Below are 14,401 nucleotides of genomic sequence, written 5' to 3' on the forward strand. Positions count from 1 at the left end.
CACTGATCAGATTGCATCCAATTACAGTACATGTATAATGACCATAAAGATTATATTCTCATTGTGTTGTGATTGTTGACAGGTTATGTTTACTGTGTTGAACATAAGTTCAGATTTTCCGATCCCACAGAGGTAGATTAAAGATGTATGGACAACATAGAGGAGCATTGGATCTTACAAACTGTCCAAAAAGATACTTGTATGTGGACATTCAGTGGTTTAAGAAGTATACTGTTAACAAAAAAAAAAAAAAAAATCTTATGCTGATCAATGCTGCATTTATTTGATCAAAAATACAGTTTTAATCTATTTTAAAATTTAATTTATTTCTGCGATGGCCAAGCTGAATTTTCAGCATCATTACTGCAGTCTTCAGTATCACATGATCCTTCAGATATCATTCTAATATTCTGATTTGATGCATTACATTTAATCATTTAGCAGACACTTTTATCTAAATCAACTTACAAATGAGAGCAATTTAATCAAGAATCAAGCCAACAATTTGCAAGTACTGATGGCATATTCATATCTTACTAGATTGCAAAGTTTTTTTTATTATTATTATTTTAATAGTAAATATTCTGATGCCATGCATTCAACTTCCTCACCAAGTGGAACAACAAGGAGCAAATCTGAATTAAAATGTAGCAAAAAGCATGCGATAACATACATGAAAAGCAACACAAACCCCCGAATGTGTCAATAAAATGCTCAGTATTTACAATATTTGCACTCATTCTATACACAAAAGCATCTTGAACAAGTGGCAGTGCTCCACCTATAGGCAAATACAGGTAATTCCTTTGAAAGACAGTAATTGTCCATTGAAGCATCCAGTAGATAATGAGTACGGGTTGTCATCTTACAACAAAAACGGTCATTTTATTATCTGATATGCAATAACTGGAGGAGAAAGAGACTGTCTACGGCTGAGCTGCTGCTCCTGCATCACTGTCCATAAAACAGCCACCCCAGACAGACTCAACATGCTTTTATATATAAAACATTAACAGCTCTTGCCATGCTTCAATTCAGCAGCACAACTATGATTCCGCTTCTCATTTCTTTTGAGAAATGACTGCAGACGTGCATCCAAACAGTCTGGAAGTGTTTTCCTTGTAATCCATGTCTATTGTTGTCTGACTGACGTTTATGGTTCGGAGATTTCTCTTTCATCTCTCTAATTCTAGCCTCTTTAATGCATGAAAGAAACTTCAGAGTCCCACAGCATTATAAGATAGAAGGGAGGTAGGCTGGGGTTATCTGGTCCTGCCTGCCTCTCCGCAGGCTTTGCATGGAGTAGTTAGAAATGTTTCTTTCACCAGACCACACAGCTCCGCGGGGATGCGATTTGGGAGGATGCTTCTATATATAGTGAGATGGGAAAAATAGCCCATTGAGGTTCAGGTCAGTCTGGGATATAATTTTCCAGATCCATTGCTCTTCTCGGGTTGAGTTCAGTGCTGACCTCTGACCTGTGTAGGTGACTGAAATTCAGGAGCGGTTTGTGGAAAGAAGAATGGAGACTGTGGTAATAAATCAAACCAACCTTGTCCTGTCTCCACCCCGTGATGTGTCCTTAGCTTGACACTTAGTGTACGTGTGTGGAGGGTCAGAAGAGGAACTAGTTTAAAAATGAAATGTGGGAAAGCCCGCGCAGGGCCATAAACAGATCAGGATAGACACTTAAAGGACACGTCTGTGGGCAAATGAAGAGCACACTAATGCTAATTAACGTCTGCATTAACAAAAACATGAACGGAGGTCAATGGAGCTGGAGAATGCTGAATAAACTGCTTTTGTGAGGAAACAGATTATCAGATAATGAATCGCATGATTCAATCAATGAGCATTTTTGCTATTAAACATTACTTTTTTAATACCAAAAACGGAGAATTCACGGACAATGTTGCAACAGTTAGGCACTTTACATTCATCATTATGTATCTGCAAACACTGACTCTTCAAATTCAATGACAAGGCTATAAAGTGATTGGTTATCAAGACACATGTGATCCAAGGCAGTTTACGACTCTGTGTTTAGACTGTTACGCTTTCTCCATGAGCCACAGATATATATATACACCATGTGTGTGTACTTTGCATAATTATTTTGTATATATAAATACACACACATGAATGTACATATAATTATTTTATATATAAATAAATTGTTCTTAAATATATATATATATATATAAAATAATTAATTAATCACGATTAATCGTTTCACATCCCTAATATATATATATATATACATACAGAGAGAGATCATCATCTTTATAGATTTAATGTTAATATAAAATGGATTTAAAAAATTGTGGACCATTTAATTTCCCAGAATGCATTTGAGTGGCCAACAGAATTTAAATTCCCATTGATGAATTTAAAATATATATTTGATATTGAAATCATGTATATACTTACAGTATATACTATATGTATACTACCTATATAAACAAGGTCAAGTATGCTTCAAAAACAATAAAACAGCTTCCTCGACAGTACAGTTTCAACTTACACTTGCCTCTCTAATAAGTCATTCTGATAAGCTTTTCCTTTCATTCACATTAAAAGGCGAGCTCATCATAGTAAATAAGATGTAGTTTGTGTTGTGGTGCTTGTTGTTAGAAAGCATTTGGCTGAGAGCAACGTCCTTGGCACAGGTTCAAGCCACTTGCAGAATAAAGGTCACCTTCAGAAGTCAATCCCACTACATCAAGACACTACATCATTCAGCGGCCCCACGCTGCTATCAGCACACACACACACAGGCATAAATACACCAAAGCTCAGCATCTCTCAAGGGTCAAAGGTCAGTGCAAAATCAGGTCTCCCAAAAGGGGTCAAGGATCCAGCGTTTGTTGCATTTCGGCTCATCTCAGCAGTGATTACTGCACAAAGTCTTCTGAAAATCCTGTTTCTCCAATTATCTGGTGCAGAACTGCTGATGGTACCATTTACCTACAGACGTGCATTAACATAATGCAGATGTTCTTAACTGCAATACGGAGGCACTTCATGAAACTCATAGAGTTGGGATAAATGGACTGTGGCACTGATGTGAACACAAGTCTATTAAACAGCGGATATGAGTGTGTGCGCCATGGGAGGAAGGCAGATTACATTGCTTTGCACACTAACTCTACAGCCCCGGGCTCTCGCTCTCTCTCTCCCCGCTCTCACACAGACCCCACCACTCCTCTTCATCTCTTCAGAGCTTAACATCACTCAGCCTTAACACACTTCATCGACACTAAATCACCACCCAAAATCAAAGCCTATCCCGAAGGGGAAACTTTGACAAAAAATATATATCAAAACAGACAAACATTCCTTATTTCAGATTCGACCGAGAACCCGATTTTAATGCATTTTAACGGGACAGGTCGCCACTTCAGTCAATTGCTGACCCATGTTCTATCATAACAGGGCAATCTTGATTTTATCACTTAAGTTCTTATTAATTTAAGGACCTCTAGAGGGTGATTAAAGGGCATTTGTGTTTAACTCATTTAAAGAGAGTCTCCGTTGGGACCCGGGTCAGGTGACTTACGGGTGGTTTCTGAAGCGTAGGTGAGGTTTAATGGACTAAGGGCTGATGATTTTTACTTGAACCATTTCACACCATCTCTCCGCCAATCATTAGACACAAGAGGGTTAGTTCAGACCTTGAGCATATATCTTTCCTCCGGAGTCTTAAATGGAGTGGATGTAGCTGGCTGAGCAACACACTCATCGGGGTTAAAAACAGCTGAGCAGACTGAGGATCGTGCCATCCTCAAGTGTATTAATAATAAAGTACATCTGTGTGGCTTGTGAGGATAATGAATCTGTGCATCCATACAGTTCCAGAGCATATTGTTTATATGCAGTCGTCCTGGAAACGGAAAGTGCACCTAAAAGAGCATGTCTGGATGATTCATGTGTGTAGCTGCAACTTCTTTCTAGGCAATGTGGCATTATATATATATATATATATATATATATATATATATATGCTAAACCAAAAACAGGTTAATTAATTAACTACATGCAAGTTACTTTACCATATATATGTTCAAGAAAATACATTCTGGTTTAAAAGACAATCAAATCAATTTTACTGCAATTTCTTATTTTTAAAAGTAGTAAAATAAATATGAATAACCTTATCATTTGCAGAAGCTACAGTAGTACAGGAGTCCTTGTAATGTCATTTTTTGAATGTTATTTAAAAACAGAGTTTCTTATTATTATTCTGAGTTATGTACACTGGAGTTAATATCCTTTGCATTATTTCAGGGTCGTGTTTGTAGCTCTGATGGGGTTTCATGTTTGTGTTGGGACACACTGCTATGTGTTATCACAGTTGCTGTTAACACGTGACCTTATACAGTATGTCCATCTTCATTATTGCCAGTAGAGTAGCAAACGTATTTTAATGGGTTTTAACTTTTTAAACGTAGTACACAGCTAATAACTTTAAAAATATTTATTTTCTACGATAGAGGTCTAGGATAAAGCAAACTTTTTTTCATTTATGTATTTATTTATTTTTACCGTAAATGCATTCATTCGTTTATTTTACCGTGTAATAAACACATGATTATTTTTTGTTTTCTTTTTTACAAAGAAAAAAATCTGAAGCATAGCGGAAAATGCTAGCTTAATAAACGAAATGTATATATAAGAAGACGCGTTTGTTTAATTGCCAGCTTCTCGTCCCCTCATGCTCCGCTGTGATCAGGGTCAGGACGAGCTGACACACACAAGAGGCTTAAACATGAAATACAGCGGCCAAGTTCAACTCTAGCACTCGAAGGTGCTTCAATCTTCTCAATAACGGTCACATTCTGGACATCCAACGATTATGTCTGATGTTTCAGATAATTATTTTCATATTTCGTAATAGAAAAGGACAACTAAACGATGGGTAATTGAATGGGTAAGTGATGGTGATGAAACCATTGCGCCATTCTCGCACACAGAAAACACGCGTAGTCTATGAACATTTTATACAAATATATTATGTGTGTGCTCTGTAGTATGTTTTTATGTTTTGAAGACATAAGGAAACCCTAAACCTTACTGATGTGGTATCCTGTACCAACCACTCAGGGATAGTGATCAATAGTGAATAGAATAAAATTGAACAAATTGAAGATGTATAAATAAAAAGGTCATATGCAGATATATAAAGCAGAGTGTTTGGCCGAGGTCGGGTTGCGCTGTCCGTGGTCCTGAACTGCCTTATGGACACGAGGGGACACACTCTTTAGAAAATCCAGTGTGTTTTGGCCTCTATAAATTAAAATACGCGAGCAAGTGTAACCATAAACACATGGAGGCGATCTACTGTCATTGGACACAGTTTGATAATAATGAAAATAAATGAGCCCTACAAACACGCCTGTGGCATATTTATAATGAATAAATAAATCAATCAGTCAAACAATTCAGACAAATGAAATTAAAATGACATGCATTTTGTTAAAATGTTAACTGCACTGTAATAGCTGGACACACTGAGGTTGAGATTCAGGTCTTGTAACCAACATCAAAATTACTACTCAAATTTAAAGTAGGCTACACTGACCAGGAGGAAAGTTGGAGGAAATTACGAGGAGTTTATGTGAAAAATTACAGTTAATTTATTATTAAAAAATGATTTAGCCTAAGCCACGAATCATTCTTTTGTGTTAAGCAGGCCATTTAATCATATAGAATTGCTTAAATCAGAGCAGGACCTCGTACAGGTATGAAATCATTTTAAAAACATATTTCTTTAGGTGTAAACGCAATCATTACAATATGTCCTTAATTTAAATAGTTAAAAACTTTCATTTTCTATTTTAGTGTGTGTGTGCGCGCGCACGGCATTTCTAAAACTCTTAAAATGTGAAAAAACGAATTTTTCATCGTGACTATATTAATGTTAATTATTGGCATAGTTTGGGAAAAAAAGATTCACTTCTATCCAAATAAAAATAATAATTAAAAAAAAAAGCACTCGCATTATTAAATAAATCCCATAGTAAAACGTAAAGCATGCAATTGACGTTCTGCAATTTTCATTTATTTGCATATTTAAAATGTATGCTAATTTGCTATTTCATCAAATTTAATTATGTGGTCACGGTAAGTTAATTAGAAGTCGTAGTCCATTTTCTTTTCTTGATTTATTTTCAATAAAGTGATTAGTCAGAGTGTAAAATGTAATTTGTTGCAGACATGGTTTGAGTGTGGATTGAGTAGTGAAAATCAAAGAGACTCTCATCAGGGTGCAGGACTGTCACTGCTGCTTCATTCGCGCAGGTATTTTCATTTGTTCTGGCGCCCCCGTGAGGCCGAACACTGAAACACAACTCTCGCAACTGGATGTCGAGACCAGAAACAGAGGAAGGTTTTGTCCGCTTGAGACGCGCTTTTAGACATACCAAATCAAAATATATGTTTATATATATTTATTTTAATTATTAAGCTCTGAAAGCACATTTTGAAGTAGGCTATTGCATACACAATTTGCAACGCAGATGTGGTTAAAAGTCTCTCTATTACAAAAATGAGGGCATAAGTTATTTTATAACCTGGAAAGCATAATTATAAAGTGTAAAGCATCGCATAATCCTACAGCATTGCCGTCGTGCCACAATTTCATGAGGATATTCTAGACTATATGTAAACGAGTGACACGGGTTAAAAAATGAAGGGGGAAAAATAAAAAAAGAAGAGAGACTCTTACCAGGTAGACAGCCGGAGTGAGGAGAAAGACGGCACACCAACACGTCGCCCGCATCCTCCCTTATCTCAAACTTCCACTAATTTCCCTGCGCTGTTTCTTTTGTCTGTAAGGAACATAGATCCACTTGGTATCCGCTTTAGACCTTTAGCCTAGGCAAAAATGACATTATAGACCCCATGACCACAGAATAGGCTTTAAACTTGGACACAGATAAGGGAGGGAGAGCAAATGAACGGTTACATAGGTATTAATCCAGTCAAGGAGTGAAGCTCAGTCATATTTCATTAAGATGTCATGGGAGATGTTCGCCGGTCTTGCTGCCTGGAGTGACTGCGGAGTAAGTCCTCTTAGAAACAAGGACAGAGGCTTTTCACGCGCGCGCTGTCACTCAGCGGCTGCTTTATATCGCGCGCTGAGAGCCACGCGCGCACTACTACATCCGGAGAGAGGCTCAGAGGGGGTGGGACGAGATGAGAGTGGGGGGGGAAAGATTAAAGAACCGGACAAGATTGGTCCAAGAGACGACGGGATCACATGATTGCGACGACTTAAAAATACTTTTTTTTTTCGTGCGCGCGAGGCGACGTGTCGCGGTGTTCCAGATGCACGCCACAACTCGCCACGAACATTGTGAGCTATTGCCATAAGAAGCTGAACGCATCTAAATTGTGAGGTAAATTTTACTCACATTGACAACCATTAAAAATGCAGGTAGGCTATTCCTGATCACAGTGTAATGGGTTTTTAAAAAGTGTATTGTTTTTGAAAAAAATATGTAATATTTATAGAGAAACAATTTGTATAATAAAAAAAATTTTGTGTTTTCATGTCTTTTCTTAGACATAATGCTTTTTATCCTGTACAAACTGTTATATTCTATCCCCTTACACTAAATCTACCCCTAAACCTATACGCATTACAGAAAACGTTATGCATTTTTACATTTTCAAAAAACAAAAAGAAACATAATTTAGTATTCATAAGCTGTTTTCCTCGTGGGGGCCAAAAAAAGTCCCGACAAGGACAAGGATTTTCGGGTTTTGCCATCTTTGTGGGGATTTTTGTCCCCATAATGGACACACACACACACACACACACACACACACACACACACACACACACACACACACACACACACACACACACACACACACACACACACACACTTTTTATATATATTTTACTTTTTTTATTATACTTTACAATGATACATAAGATGCTGAAAGATCAAAGGTGAAAGATTATGAATAGCTGATCTGATAAACATCACTGATGGTTCTTTTATATATATATATATATATATATATATATATATATATATATATATATATATATATATATATATATATATATATATATAAAACAATAAAAAACCTTTAAAATTTCTTCTATTGTGTTTGTTTTGATATTTTTACAATTCACAAGGCCTGGTTCCAATTACAAAACTATTAGGTATTTGTAGAGCACCAAAAAAAAAAAAAAAACGGTAAAAATTAGAGAACAAAATAAAATTGTTGCTCATTTTTGGAGATCGCTCAAGATTCAGTTATATATCATAAGGTGGTTTAGGTTAAAGACAAGCTACCATGAACAGGATCTAGAAATATTATGGACCAGCAAATGCTGACAGTGTGGATTTTTACACAGATGTCTGCACGCATGTAAAAAGAAGAAAACCAGGAGAGAAAAAAAAAGCAGCAGGGGGTCTGACTCCATAAATCTGTTGTGGTCTCACTGCTACAGCACGGCAGCAGTCGGAGGTGTCACATTTAGGCAGTAACTCAGGCAGCGGCTGAGATGGGATGAGGCTGTGAATGGCCGCGGTGGCCTTCAGAGTCGTAGGATGCAGCAAATGGGCCTGCAGGGATGGATCATCCAGGCCTGGCACAGCTCTAGAGAGATGCAGGACGGGGCATGGGTGAAGGGACATTGCTCACAACCAGCTTTTGGAGCAGAATGCAGAGCATATGGCCTATTGATGTTAAAACCCAGGGTTAATAACTTAAAATAACCCGAGAACGCTGAAGGCCACATGACTGAGGCTAGGGAAAGACCTGCAGTATATACTTGACCTCTCTGCTCAGTCAAGTCCGCAGGACTAGTAATTAATGACTAGAGGGTTCATTCAACGCTGTGTTCATTTTCTTCCTCATCCTCCTTTGCCACTTAGAACGTTTGTAATTTTATCCTTTGTTTCTTATTCATATCTTTTATCAGATATGAAGGCCCATTTATACATCAGAGTATAAAAAAAGGTATTTGTGACCTTACATCTTACAAATGTGACTTTATTTTTCATAATTGAGACTTCATGTCTCACAAATGCAATTTTATGTTATACAAATGCTACTTTATATCATACAAATGTGACTTTACTTATCACTAATGCAACTGTATATATGTAACAAATGCAATTAACTCAAAATTTTAATTTTATATCTCCTAATTGTGACTATATCTTGTAAATGCAACTTCATATCTGGCCATTTTAAATTTATATCATACCAATGTGACTACTCACTATAGCTTATATCTAACACACTATAATGCATTATATCGCTTTATTACAACTTCATATCTCACAGTTGTGACTATATCTTGCAAATGCAACAATTCTTTAGAATTGCAACTTTACATCTCACAAAATAAATTGTATATCCTGCAACTACTACTTTATATCATACAAATGCGAGTTCTCACTAATGTAACTGTAATGTAAATGTGAGAAACAACGCAAAATTGCAATTTTTTCTGTGCAACGTCATATCTCACAATTGGCATTTTATATCTCATAGTTGCAACTTTATAGTTTGCAAATGCAACACCATATATGAAAATTGCGACTTCATATCGTGCAAATTCGACTTTACATCTCACATTTGTGACATAACTCATTATGTCTCATAATTGTGGTTTTATATAGTGCAAATGCAACTATATCTCACAAAAAAATGAGACTTTACATCTCACAATTGGAATTGAAATACATCACAATAGCAAATCTATATTTTATTAATGCGATTCAATGCCTCATAATTGCAGAATGGATCTTGCAAATACAACTTTATAGCTCCCAATAGCAATGTTATATCTTTGTTGTGACTTATCTTGCAAATGCAACTTATATATCATAACTGCAATTCTCATAATAAGACTTTATATCTCAGAATGTGACTTTATATCGTAATGCAACTTTATATTTTAAACGGTATCTTACAATTTTCGTATTCTGAGGTGGAAACGGGCTTTCAAGGTCGGGTTATCCCAACACAACGATACACACAATATCTGAAGTTTTAAGTTTGGAAGGAGTGTTCCTACATACAGAGAGGTTAACTTACAAGAGTGTTATGCTCAAATCTGTCAGAGGGGACACCTGCTCACAATACACACTCTCCCTTCCTCCTAATCACGAGGTCAAGTGGGTTTAATTTAACACAGCCTACCTTTGGTCCTCTCTCACTCTCATTCACATTCACCCAAACCATGTAATCTACCGCAGAGAACAGCAGATTATAGGGTAGAGGCTTCCATTTCCGAGCGGTTCAGTGGAAGAGAAGCGAGGGATAAAGACAGATAAAGAAAAGGAGGAAGAGGAAGATTGAGCCAGCTGAGTGACGCTGGCACTACACTGCTGTGGCATGGCTCAGCTGGCATGGCTGAATGCCTGATTGTGTGGGCAGATGTTTCAGAGAGAAGGGAGCAGACCCCATAGGGGCTGTGGTGACACAATAGGAAGGCTTTCAATTAGGCCAAACTCAGGCGCTCGTACGCCAGGTGCCAGCGGCCAGGTGTTATCTTACGCCACAAACCGTCGCTCGTGCTTTCTTATAGCCTACATTACGAACATACATATTCATCCCAAAAGCTGCAGCACTGATTTAAAGGGTGAGTGTGTCTGTTTGTGAGAGAGAGAGAGAGAGAGAGAGAGAGAGAGAGAGAGAGAGAGAGAGATACTTTTGATGTGGAGATAAGTTGGTGCAGGCTGGTGGTGGCTGCCAGCATGGCTCATATGAGTGCTGGAGCGGGCGGACCCCGAAGGCTCTGACAGAGACAAATGCGGGATCAGAGCACCGGTCGCAGGATGCAGCTGGCGCGCATCAAGTGCTTCCGCATGGCAATTAAACTGACGGCTGGACTCGGAGAAACGGCCAGACTGATACTCGCACACAATGTCCACTGCATCTGCATCTCAGAGAACTTCAGAATGACGCACCCAATCGGGAAGGGTTAATGACTCCGATTATAGTGAATTACAAACTAGATCCTTTAAACAACAACACGGCAGACGGCAATTTTTGTGTTCTATTTCAATATGCTCTCAAGTTTTTCATTTCATCTGCAGAGCCTTTTGGTTAAGTTGCAACAACATTCATGAGACAAATACAAGATTTTGGGTCTCTGACGTTCTTCTTAAAGGGATAGTTCACCACCTAAAAGATATTCGAATATGCTTACTTCCAAATATAGTAGGAGAAAAACAGCACGTGAGCCGAATGTAGTATGTCCAAAATCATAGTATTCATAAAACTGTAGGCAAAAACTTAAGTTGGCTACCCAGATGTAGTGGTGTGCACAGACCAAGGCTATGTTTACACGGAAACGATCTGAAGAGAAAACGCAAAAGTGCCGTTGCGTTATCACTTTTTATTCTGCGTTTAGACGAGCGTTATGTGGGGGAAATCTGCGTGCATTTGGTAACGCAAAAGTGTGTGAAATTCGATGTAGTATGCACTCCAGGCGGCTAGGTGGCAATGTGAAGCATTGCCACACAACAACACCAAGTCCGCGCGCGCCTTTGACAACCTTCCTTCTACTTCTCTCCCTAGTTGCGCGAAATCAAAACATGGCGAAGCGAACAGCAAAAAGACTCTTGCACGTTTATCAGAGCTGCTAGGGCAACTTGAAGGTCCGACGTATGGAAATAATCCGACATGTTGGTTGTTATTTTCCTGTACTGGCGCATGCCTGTGACGTAAACGCGTACGCAACGAGAGTCACCGTGAGCAGATTTGCGTTTTTACCCTTCAGACGGGAACGCGACTGTGGAGCGTTTTTAAGATTTCCACTCCGGAGGGTGGTTTCACTTTTTTGCGTTTTTAAGCCCCAAAAACGCTGTCGCCCGTGTGAACGAAAGACACATCTGATAAAATATTTTTACGTTTTCACCCGCGAGCGTTCTCGTGTAAACAGGGCCTAAATGCAACTGTTTTTGTACATACAATGAAAGGCAATGGGGTCCAAATAACATTAGCTCCTCCTGCACTGCATTGTATAGACAATAGACATTGAGAGATTCTTCAAAATATTAGTCAAATATTAAAATAAAGTTTGTATGATGTGAGGTTAAGGAAACATTGTTTTTTGGGTGATCTGTCTCTTTAAGCTTTAACCCCAGCATTTGAACATTTGGCACAGAGATCACAGCATCCTCAAATCAATCACAAGCTGTAGTTTTAGGACCCCCTAAAGTGCAATTTAATGGTGTAATGGAGTCGGAGCTTGATTTATCTGCTCAAGATTATCAAAGTTCCTCAATGCTGGACCAAAAGCCAACTTACTTACTTCTCTTTGGAGTTCCAGGAATCCTTTCGTCTACGTGATGTACGTTCTGCTTAATCAAATTTTGGCTCCATCATGATAACTCAGAGGTTGGGACAAAGTCATCGGATTGAAGTAGCCTTGCGCTGGGACTTAATTGATTAGGTCAGTCTGTAAGGCTTCCTTCTCTTAGCTGTGGAATTCAATTGGAATGAGGGCCAAGAGACATGATTGTGATAATTACTGATTGGGTAATGAGGACTGAAGACTCCAAGAGGCCTCAAGCCATGATTATAATCATAGGAGCATTGTGACCCTGTTGATTAAAGCCAGATATGACTTTAACAAGCTGAGGGCAGCGGGATGACTCTACTATTAAAACAAAAGAACATCTTACACTTTAGGCACTGTCACTTAATGTCCAACTCTGTATGGGACGACCTCCAACAGTAATGTCTTCTGAATTATGCTGTTTGTGATCAGTGTGGGGAAAAATCATGTCTTTAAGAAAACTTCTATTGTATTTTAATTCATAGTTAGATTAGATTAGTTCTGAATTCTTTAATTTATTACTAAACATTTCTGGTTAAATCAAATCTGCTCATCGGACATTGCAATAATTCAGACACTGTGTTGTAGCGACATCTAGTGGTGTAAATCAACAAGGATCAAACCAATATATAATTGCAGCAGGTTTAAATTTAAGGAATAGGCTACATTTAATGGTAACACTTTACAAAAAGGTCTCATTTGTTAGCAGTATAGTTAACTAACACGACAAGTAACAATATATTCTTACAGCATTCATTAACATTAATCAAAATGTTCATGTTAGTTCACAGCGCAGTAACTAATGTTAACAGATTAATACATGCTGTAAAAGTATTGTTCATTGTTAGTTCATGTAAAAGCTTAATGAAAAGTGATGCTCATTTAATGATAATTATGCTCTCATAGATATGAAATCCCCTTGATACCAACACTACTTTTTTTACAGTGTTGTTACAGTAAATCAACGGAATAACTCTCGCAGCTAACATCAACCTGAACTCCATCCTCAACTTATTCATTCTGGCAAATTCATATATGACCGTAAGTTTCACGATGTTTTGAGAACGTTGATTCATTTGGATTTCATTGGATTTTTAAAGTTCAGTGTCACTAGCACGTTTGATGACACAGTGAAGTGATACTGAATGCTGATAGGCTTGAGTTGGTCTCACTGATAATTATGCGGCAAGAGGCGAATTTTACGACGTTGCGTCACCTGAATATTCATTTGGATTGGTGTATGATGAGGAACAGGGATTTAGATTTCTATAATAAAAATAAATAAAATACATTTATTTGATCAAAAATACAGCAGAAACAGCAATACTGTGAAATAATATTACAATTTAAAAATTAGTTTTCTATTGAAATATATTTTAAATGTAGGCCTAATTATATATATATATATATATATATATATATATATATATATATATATATATATATATATATATATATATAGTTCAGACATTAACAGTAACTGTGGCACTAAAGCATGTTGTATATTAGATGATATGGCATTTCCTTAAACATTCATGTTGAGTGACTCCATGTACTTTGGGTTTCACCATAAACTTGCTGCAGTTTTTGTGCCAATTTCATTATAGTCAGTTTTCTCACGTCACACTGAGTGAATACCCACTCAAAAACAGTGAGATGATCTTACAAATCTACAGGAAATCAATTACAATCAACCTGCATTATCTTCCCAGGCATATTAATGTGCATTTATCTGATGCCGAAAATGCAACAACATGAGGTTAAATTGAAATTATTACCGAAACAAGGCGAATGTACAGCAAAGTTTTTCTGGTTTATTATCAGCAATTCATCAGACACATATAAACAACCTGTAGGAAAAGAAGAAAGCAATTTTTCACACAGTAACCTGGATCGCCCCAGCGAAGATCAGTAACAATAGACTCTCTCTCTCTCTCTCTCTCTCTCTCACACACACACACACTCCCTCTACACACACCCACACACATACTCTCAGACACACTTCGAGAGGTTTGTACTAAACACTTTGTGTAGTAAAAAAAAAGAAATGAAAAAATGTATATATAATAAAGAAATCATTAT

The 14,401-nt window shown here is 37.5% G+C and overlaps 1 protein-coding gene across 1 annotated transcript in view; it reads right to left on the bottom strand.

Moving 5' to 3' along the window:
• nxph1 (neurexophilin 1) overlaps positions 1-7,169 on the bottom strand; it is a 31,469-nt gene extending 24,300 nt beyond the window's left edge. Inside the window, exon 1 of the mRNA XM_077196006.1 lies at positions 6,728-7,169. Coding sequence (XP_077052121.1) covers positions 6,728-6,781 — 54 coding nt within the window. The 5' untranslated portion in view covers positions 6,782-7,169. The remainder of the gene's footprint in view (positions 1-6,727) is intronic.
• Between the last annotated feature and the right edge of the window lie 7,232 nt (positions 7,170-14,401).

This window comes from Siphateles boraxobius, unplaced genomic scaffold, assembly GCF_051911475.1.
Source record: "Siphateles boraxobius isolate OS27281-9 unplaced genomic scaffold, OSU_SipBor_1 35, whole genome shotgun sequence".
Lineage (NCBI taxonomy): Eukaryota > Metazoa > Chordata > Actinopteri > Cypriniformes > Leuciscidae > Siphateles > Siphateles boraxobius.